We start from the raw sequence: 7,934 nt of genomic DNA, 5'->3' as shown, positions 1-7,934 counted from the left end.
TTTCTCTCTGCCTTGCCCTACGTCTACGACTGAGACAGTCTTAAGCGCTTACGGATAGTTGTCTGCCATCAGCCTAAAGCGGAACGCACGCGCGCGCGCGCGCCTCTCGTTCGCCTCGTGTTGATTCCGTCTGTGTGACTTGCAAAAAATTAACGTTAATACCCGCAAATTTCCAATGTACGGGTCGCGCGAGCAGCCAACTCTCTCGACTCGGAATGAGGCGCGTCACAAATTCAATTCGCTCGACGTTACTATTTGACAGATTAATTAAACCTCGCGCACGTACCTAATGCCCGTCCAATTACCGTCGCGTAAGTTCCGTGGAACTGTTGAATGGCAATTGAACCGAAGTTCTCGCCGAGCGCGCATCGCGCGTCTCTCTCTCGCGCGCGTGCGATTGTCTCGCGTTTCACGGAGAGACCGAGCATCTCTCCTCGATAACGCTCGATTGAACCGCGTGAATCGACGATTTTGGGACGCGCTGTATACACAATAGTCGCGCCCTTCGCTTGGATTCACAGATCCGCCCGCACATATTTTCGGCGGAGCATCGTCCGCCTCCGCCTAGATGATATTTTAGGACAAAGAATCACTTTCAGCAGCATCGCTGCCCCTTTGACATTTCGCTCTCCGCGACTATTGAGCTTTATCTTGATGTAGAGGCATCCTGTCCTCCTCTCTCCCTCTCTCTCTCTCTCTCTCTCTCTCTCTCTCTCTCTCTCTCTCTCTCTCTCGCTTTATTCGACGCCGAGAATAGAGTCGCGAGATAACGGCGAGAGAGAAGAGCATCATCCGGTATCAGGATGCGCAAAGGGAAGACTCACCGAAGTACTTGTCCGGCTCGAGGCCCGAGTCCTTGTCGAGGCTGCATATGACGAAGTAATCAGCGAAGCGCAGTGGATGTTGCTCCGGGCCGCGCGTGATCCCCAGGCTGCCGTTCATCTTTCCCGACGCGGACCTGCAGCAGCAGTTGCGACGCGCTGCCGCTCACCGCGGGCCACCTCGACCGCCGTCGTCGTCGCCGTCGCCGCCGCCGCCGCCGCCTTCACGAGATTGATTTCCACATCGCGGACACCACCGACGCGCTACTTGTCAGTCACTTGGCCTCAGCCGCGACAACAGCTGAGCGAGCGCGCTGCGTACACGACGCCGACGCTCACGGAACAACGCACACACTGTGCGCTCTCTGCGGAGCGAAGCGGAACGGGACGGGACGGGACGGGACGGAACGGTGCGGAGCGACGCGGCGCGGTGCGGAGCGCGTATGCACAGCCGCGAGAAATTGATCTCTTGCGGTGGACGCTTGAAGTTGGCCGCGCGCCGCGCCTGCGCGCGCCCAGCCTCAGCACCGCCATCTAGATTTGGCGCGCGATTCGAACACGGTAGACCCTTCGGCGAGTCTCCGCGGGAAACTCCGACAGCGTCGAGTTACTACGAAAAACTGGTAGTCTTAGGCCGGTATTCAAAGTCGGATCTTATATTCAAGACCGTCTTGAATTTATCTGAAGATGCTGCATGGAACATTTGTTCGGTTACCAAGTATCTACTCATGCTTGACCGTGATTGGTTAATTTCTTAAGGCTTAGGGCTTAAAATATCTATTGTAGACTGGGACTTAAGGCCATTCTACAATTGCGTAAATATAGTTGTAGGGTTGTAGGAGTAGAAGTAGTAGTAAGTGTTGTACAACAAAGTAATATACAATAGAGTAAGATACGTCGCACTTGAAGTAAATGAAAACCAATCAGCGTACAGTTTAGCGTTCGATGAGAGCGGTATAGACACGTGACAGAATTCTGATTGGTTAGCCTTTACGTCCTATATCGTTGTAGTCGTGAAAGATGAAGTTCAGCCATCTTTTACAACAGGCTGTACAATCGGAAATGCTAGTTTAAAAATGTGCTTTACAACACTGTACAACCGCTAACAACCACGTTTACGCAATTGTAGAATGGCCTTTAAGCAGTAAGAAATTAACCAATCACAGGTGAAAGTGAGGGGACAATTGCCTGTGATTGGTTAATTTCTTACGGTGTAAGGCTTACATCTTAAGCCCGCTGCAGACGATGCTATTTTTCCTGCTGGATTGCTTGCAATCTAATAAATTACTATCGTTGCACCATTCAGCACTCAGGATTCCTAGTAATTTAGTAAATCGCAAGCAATCCAGCAGGAAAAAATAGCATCGTCTGCAGCGGGCTTTAATTGTCCCCCCAAAAGGAAAGCAGCCGTAATTCGATGTATACAACGTCTCGTGCGCATAGGAGGGCGCCAGCGGACGGGCTCCATTTAAATCGCAGGCACGCCACTCTACACACCCACGTACGCACACGCGCGGACACATGCGCCCTGCCCGCCGCCCGCGAGCGTTCGCGAGCGCCTGTTACGCTCGCCGGAAGGTTAGATCCCCGAATGATTAGGTCGAGCCGGACCTCATAAACACGCGATACGACGGGGCGGTAGCGGCGCCTCAGGACTTTCATCTTTTTACATAGGATGGAGGAGATCGACAATATAATAATTCACTCGTTGCGACAAATAGGCTGGTAAGTGGCGGGGTTCCGATCGGTTCGCCGCTCATTTTTTTCCCCCCCGAGGCTGCGGCGGCGAAGTGGGCGGTGTTTCGGCGATCTCGTTTCCGCGATCGGGAAGCCGCGCACGTGAGCTCGTCCGCGCGACTGGCCTCCTCGCGACGTCGCCTCGTCGCCGGCGTCGGAACGCGGGCGAGGGCTGTCGAGCGTTGATACTCGCGGGGGAAATGTGAACGCGAGAGGACTTGTAAAAATAAGAATGAAAGGTATCCTCCGTCTTTCTGCCGCGGACGAGTTCCGGAGGACACCACAGACCGACTGCGTCGTGACTCCGGAAGGTCTTTTCTTTACAGCTGACTTGGCACTAGTTCAGAATATCTTTCTCTTTTTTCCTTTGTGGAAGGAAGTGTCTGAACTAGAGTCTATCTTTCTTCCTCTACAAAGGGCGAAGGAGAAAGTTACTCCCCAGCAAGCACCAAGTGACAGAGTATAACATCAATGTAAATGTAATACAACACACACGTTATATTACATTTATTTGATGTTGTGTGACTGTTGCTTTGGTATTTCCTGGGTCTGATCTAGTGCAGCCGGTTCAGTTAAAAAGAACAGACTCGGCCTCTGTCTATTCGTTATCATTCATGCAAGTGTTGATCCTTTTCAGTGACATTGAAGAGAACGTGACGAATCTAAGTGGCTTTAACACCGAACTAGTTGTGGAGGCTACTGTAAGATGCTTGGAAGCGATAAGGCCGGGTCTGGGCCTGTCCACTGTACTGCCCGTGAACATGGCAGCGCGCTTTCGACTGGGCGCTACTCTGGCACAAACGTGCACGGTAAGCGCCCGTTTACTGACCGGAACGCGCGCTCATTCAATTTCGCTGATTCCTGTCGCGCGATTGTAATTACAGGAGCTCGGGTACAGAGGTGACATCGGCTACCAGACGTTCCTGTACAACTCGGAAGCAGATCTGCGGAGGGTGTTCATGTTTCTCATCGAAAAACTGCCAAAGGAGAGTGAAAAAACTGTAAACGAGTCCATCAGTAAAGTCGCTTTATTAGAGAAATCGGTGGCGTCCGCGATATCCCAGGGACTCTCCGCCCCGTGGTTGCCACATTACTGTCATAAAAAGGGATTCAGAAATAGAGGAAGAGCGAGTGTCCCCTACGCATCTGTAAATATCGAAGTACCAATGGCAAATGTAGAGGACGGTAATATTAGTGCAAGTTGTAATATTAATATCAATTGGATTAGTTTCGCCAGAGAGGCCGAGAAACAATGTCGTTGTCATTGCAGATTATAAAGACTACTGTATGCGCTATCTACAACCAGTGCCTGAACAAATGCAAGACATTTCATGCTTTTTACCTTCGGTGATATCGCATAACGCGCGCGCGCTCAATGCCGCTCCGACAGATATTTCGGAGCGCGTAAATTGGCTCAATAGTCAACAGTCTGAGAAAACTGCTTATTCTAATGCGCATAATATTGTCAAGGAGTTCAGCAAGTTCTCGTCGGAGAACAAGATGCAAACGGTGAGCGCGCGAGATATATCTTGCGTTGTATGTATTTTTCTGTAACAGTCGTCATATTATACAGCAGAATGTTATATATTTTACATATTTGATATGGAAAGGTTGTTAAACTTTCTCAGGAATCTCAGGTGAAACCAGAATCCACGACACAACCAGTGCTTCCAGATCAGGAAATGTTGAGAAATGAGGCAAAGCAGGAGGTTGAAACGGAAAAGATGAAAGCGGAATGCGAAAACCTTAGAATAATTATAGAAGAGTTACAAAACGAAATGAAAAAAATGACCACTAGATTAGCGCAAGCGACGATAACCAGTCAGAACGAAGAGAAGGAATTACGAGTCAGTGAGGAACAAAAAAAGATCAAAGCGAAAGCATACGAGATGCTACAAGATGGGCCGGAGAACATAAAGAAATTGGAGTCTGCAATTGAAGCTAGTACAAGCAAACTGATTAATTTAGCAAATCAGTGGGAAAAGCACAGGGTACCCTTAATCATGAAGTATAGGCAAGAGCGGGAGAAGCATTCCACAAAAGCGGTAAGTATATTAAGTTATGTAAGTTTCGGAGTAGCAAAGAGATGCTAATTATATTTTATAAACGGTTACATTATTCCGTAGAATGCGAGTCAAAAGAAGCTGGACGAGATAAGATTGTTAAAAGAAAAGGAGAAAGAACTTCAGGAGGAATGCCGAAATAAGGATCAACAGTATTCACAGCTCGTCGCGGAAGTACAGAAACTTCCGAAAGAAGTGAACAGATCTGCGTACACTCAACGAATTTTAGAAATAATAAACAACGTCAGGAAACAGAGAGACGAGATAAGCAAAGTTCTGGCGGACACTCGTGAGATTCAAAAGGAAATCAATACGCTTACCGGGAGACTGGAGAGATCTTTCACCGTCGTGGATGAACTGATATTCAGAGACGCGAGAACGAACGAGGCTTCGCGGAAGGCTTACAAATTATTGGCGACCTTGCATTCGGACTGCAACGAACTCGTGAGTTTGGTCGAAGAGACTGGTGCGACAATACGAGAGATTAGAGATCTGGAGGAACAGGTAAGATGTCGGATGCACAGTAAAAAATTAAAGTAGATTTACGCGTAAAATCAGAACATTCGATTCAACGTTTTTTTTTTCCAGATCGACTCCGAGTCCGCCAAGAATGTCGGCGCTAATTTGGAAAGAATAACTGCCGATTTAAAACAGATGAAGCAAGAAACCGCCGCGTTAACTGCACAACTCCAGAGTAAAGCCTCGTGATTGTTATGTACAGTGTTGCGCCACTTTGCAAGTTATAATGTTCAGGACCAGACGGGAATCTAGTGCAGGTGCGAGATTCACTTTTCACGATAATTGTGTATAATTAAGAATATCGGAACATAATTTGAATTCTCTGTAGGATAAGTAAAATTACAAACACTCATTTTGCTGTTTACAGAATACAAACGAATACAACCGAACGCATCAAAGACCAAACATTTTTTAGCTGCACGACTAGCAAAATGTAATGCGATATTGCCGGTCAGGACCTCCACGAATCTACTAAGTTGGCTGCTAAAAGAACGTGCCTTGGCCTGAAGTCGTCAGGCATTGGGCTTCTATTTAGCCTCGGGCCAAGTGTATAAAATAAAGACACGCTGTTAACATGGATGCTCAAAGAGACATTATTTGTTATAAAGCCTAATAATTTTTTAGCATCGAGTTCAACTTTCGTATCTCTCGCAACCTGAAGATCTGACTTACGGCTGTAAATAAAATAACTGCTAAAAACGTCACTTTCGAGCAAAAAAACATGTACAAAATATAGAATGTGTATAATGGTAGACTCAACGTTTAATATTTTATACATGCTTTCCTTGAAAATTATTTTCATAAGCATATGTGAAAACCACACGCATAATATCAAAGTACAATGAGATAACAGTTTCGTTGACTTCTTTTCGTTCTGATCCTCTGTACTGTATGTATATGCATGTAACTCTACCTCTTTATTTTATAGTACGCTTTATCTTCTACTTTTAACATCCGGTGGTATGTAGAACTCTGTAGCAATCAAATTTCTTAATTTCTTTGCGCTGTTGGGCATGGCACGGATACGTTCATCCTCCCTACGTTCTTTTTCCTGTATCTTCTCTATTTCCAATTCGATCTCTTCCTCCTTATCGAAGAACGTCAACAGCTGTTCTCTCTGCTCCAAATCCTTCTTTATCTTTTCTATGTTACTAATTCTTCTTTCTCTCTCTATCGCATTCATTTGTGCTTCTAATACAGAGGTTCTTTCACGCTCCCAATCGAGGTAAGTCTGAAAAGTTAGAAATATATTTTATAATTCACCACAGGTGTTGAGCAATTGATTGAATTTGGAGCAATTCTTTTTATCGATATTACCTGACATTGTTTAGATACGTCTTTTTCGGCCTCCTTTTCCACAGCTGCTCTAATAAGGTTCTCCAGCGCTTCGACGAAACTTTCTTTAAGATTCTGCTTCTCCTTCAACATGGTCAATTTAGCCTCTACAAGCTTGAACCTTTCAGCATCTTGATCTCCAAGTCCACCATTGTCTTTGGATATTAATTCAAATACTTGTTCATAAACTATCCCGTCTTGAATCGTCCCTAGCCATTTCTCTATCAAGTTTAACACGTCGTCGTATTTCTTAAACAATATTAAGCCCCTCAATTGGCAAGTTCTCCCAATAGCGTCCGCTCGATGCTTCCCCAGAAAGCTCAGGGTCTTGCCGACGAGATCCCTCGGATCGGTGAGATCGAAATGATCGTCGAAGTACGGATTTCTCAGATAATCCACGCGCACCTTCACCTCCTCCGTGGAGGTGTCCACTGGAACCTCGGGCTTCTTCCAATCGTCAGGATTCTCCAGATACTTATGACACGCGTACAAGCACAGTGCATTGGTGATTGGATGATCCGTGTCCTCCTGCAACATAACCAAGCTCGCCACCTTTGCCGCCGATGCGTAATCCTTCCTCTTTACAAAGTGATCCATGAGCAGGTTGTAGTCGAAGTAATCGGGGAAGATGCCGTAATTGAGCCTGTCGTTCAGCACCTCGTGCAACTCCGCGACGTAGTCGTGCTGCAGGAGGTACCGTATCACAGCGTGGTGCGTCGAGTCGAGTATATTGGTCGTCTCGACAGACCTCCGGAGATTGTGAAGGGTCCTGATCACCTCGTCGACGTACACGCTGTCGGTGACGCCGTTGACAAAGATGTCGACGTCGACGGCGCTCACCTTGCCGACGCTCCCGTACTTCTGCTCCAGCTGGACGTACATCGTCGTGGAGTCGAGCTTGCGCAGCAGCGGCGATTCCAGCCTGCGACTCCACGCCTCCTCGCAGCGATATGCCTCCGACAGGAACAGCCTCCTCTGCGCTCGCATCGCGAGGTCCTTTGGACCTCCGCGACGCACCCGGCAGAGCCTATGACCAAGTCTCAGCGTTTTCAGCATCTTGATTATTAAATTGCTCGCGCGCAATCACATAACGTGGTCACGGGTGATGCAGCCCGGGGCAATAAACGCCCTACTCTGTCTCCTTTGAATTTTCGTCTTCGAATGTTCGAATCACCCACGCGTATCTTTCTCTTTGTCACCCGGGTTAACGATACCTTGAATTCTGGATCAACCGCACGCTCACAATATAAGTTAGGTTAGATTAGGTTAGATTAGGTTAGGTTATAGCAGAGAGAAACCTGAGAGCGGCCACTCCGGTGTTTTACTTGTTACCATTTCGCTAAGCAGTTTCCAGCGCTTTACGCCAACTTTTATTTTTGAAACTACTCCGCTACGCCCATTTTCGAGCACTGTCGATAAAGTCTCCAGGTAATACTGAAGGAGAGTCTCTCATTCTCCA

General features: G+C 47.3%; 3 protein-coding genes across 9 annotated transcripts in view; 1 reads left to right on the top strand and 2 right to left on the bottom strand.

Annotated features, from left to right (window-relative positions):
• LOC105565315 (DENN domain-containing protein 5B) overlaps positions 1–2,497 on the bottom strand; it is a 26,891-nt gene extending 24,394 nt beyond the window's left edge. For 3 of the 5 annotated variants that reach the window (XM_012018402.1, XM_012018400.1, XM_012018404.1), the window contains exon 1: positions 2,247–2,497. In XM_012018402.1, the coding sequence (XP_011873792.1) occupies positions 2,247–2,483 (237 nt within the window). In that variant the 5' untranslated portion in view covers positions 2,484–2,497. Of the gene's footprint in view, positions 1–824; positions 1,615–2,246 lie in introns of those variants that run through there. The other 2 variants (XM_012018401.1, XM_012018403.1) reach the window with 1 other exon arrangement.
• LOC105565316 (coiled-coil domain-containing protein 22 homolog) lies at positions 2,419–5,889 on the top strand. Of its 3 annotated transcripts, none has more exons than XM_012018406.1 (8): positions 2,419–2,546; positions 3,196–3,367; positions 3,443–3,743; positions 3,829–4,067; positions 4,187–4,603; positions 4,685–5,125; positions 5,210–5,397; positions 5,508–5,889. In XM_012018406.1, the coding sequence occupies exons 1-7, from the start codon at positions 2,497–2,499 to the stop codon at positions 5,327–5,329; spliced, it is 1,740 nt and encodes a 579-aa protein (XP_011873796.1). In that variant the 5' UTR covers positions 2,419–2,496; the 3' UTR covers positions 5,330–5,397; positions 5,508–5,889. The 3 variants fall into 3 exon arrangements, with proteins under 3 accessions (XP_011873796.1, XP_011873795.1, XP_011873797.1); XM_012018405.1 differs by having other exon boundaries at positions 3,829–4,094; XM_012018407.1 differs by lacking the exon at positions 2,419–2,546 and adding an exon at positions 2,591–2,797 and having other exon boundaries at positions 3,829–4,094.
• Positions 5,885–7,828, bottom strand: LOC105565317 (28S ribosomal protein S27, mitochondrial). The gene is made up of 2 exons (XM_012018408.1): positions 6,458–7,828; positions 5,885–6,371 (listed from the first exon to the last, which is right to left on the bottom strand). Exons 1-2 carry the CDS (start codon positions 7,529–7,531, stop codon positions 6,075–6,077), a joined length of 1,371 nt encoding a protein of 456 aa, XP_011873798.1. The 5' UTR covers positions 7,532–7,828; the 3' UTR covers positions 5,885–6,074.
• Between the last annotated feature and the right edge of the window lie 106 nt (positions 7,829–7,934).

This window comes from Vollenhovia emeryi, unplaced genomic scaffold (genome assembly GCF_000949405.1).
Source record: "Vollenhovia emeryi isolate VEMERY1.0 unplaced genomic scaffold, V.emery_V1.0 DF939153.1, whole genome shotgun sequence".
Taxonomy (NCBI): domain Eukaryota; kingdom Metazoa; phylum Arthropoda; class Insecta; order Hymenoptera; family Formicidae; genus Vollenhovia; species Vollenhovia emeryi.
This window is presented reverse-complemented; position numbering and strand designations above follow the sequence as displayed.

Excerpts from the sequence above, each read along its gene's own strand:
- LOC105565317 (XM_012018408.1), bottom strand. The coding sequence starts at position 7,531 with ATGCTGAAAACGCTGAGACTTGGTCATAGGCTCTGCCGGGTGCGTCGC. Across the intron at positions 6,372-6,457 it reads ACGTATCTAAACAATGTCAG|ACTTACCTCGATTGGGAGCG; the intron begins GTAATATCGATA and ends CTAACTTTTCAG.
- LOC105565316 (XM_012018405.1), top strand. The coding sequence starts at position 2,497 with ATGGAGGAGATCGACAATATAATAATTCACTCGTTGCGACAAATAGGC. Across the intron at positions 3,368-3,442 it reads CTCTGGCACAAACGTGCACG|GAGCTCGGGTACAGAGGTGA; the intron begins GTAAGCGCCCGT and ends TTGTAATTACAG. Across the intron at positions 4,095-4,186 it reads CGCGAGATATATCTTGCGTT|GAATCTCAGGTGAAACCAGA; the intron begins GTATGTATTTTT and ends AAACTTTCTCAG.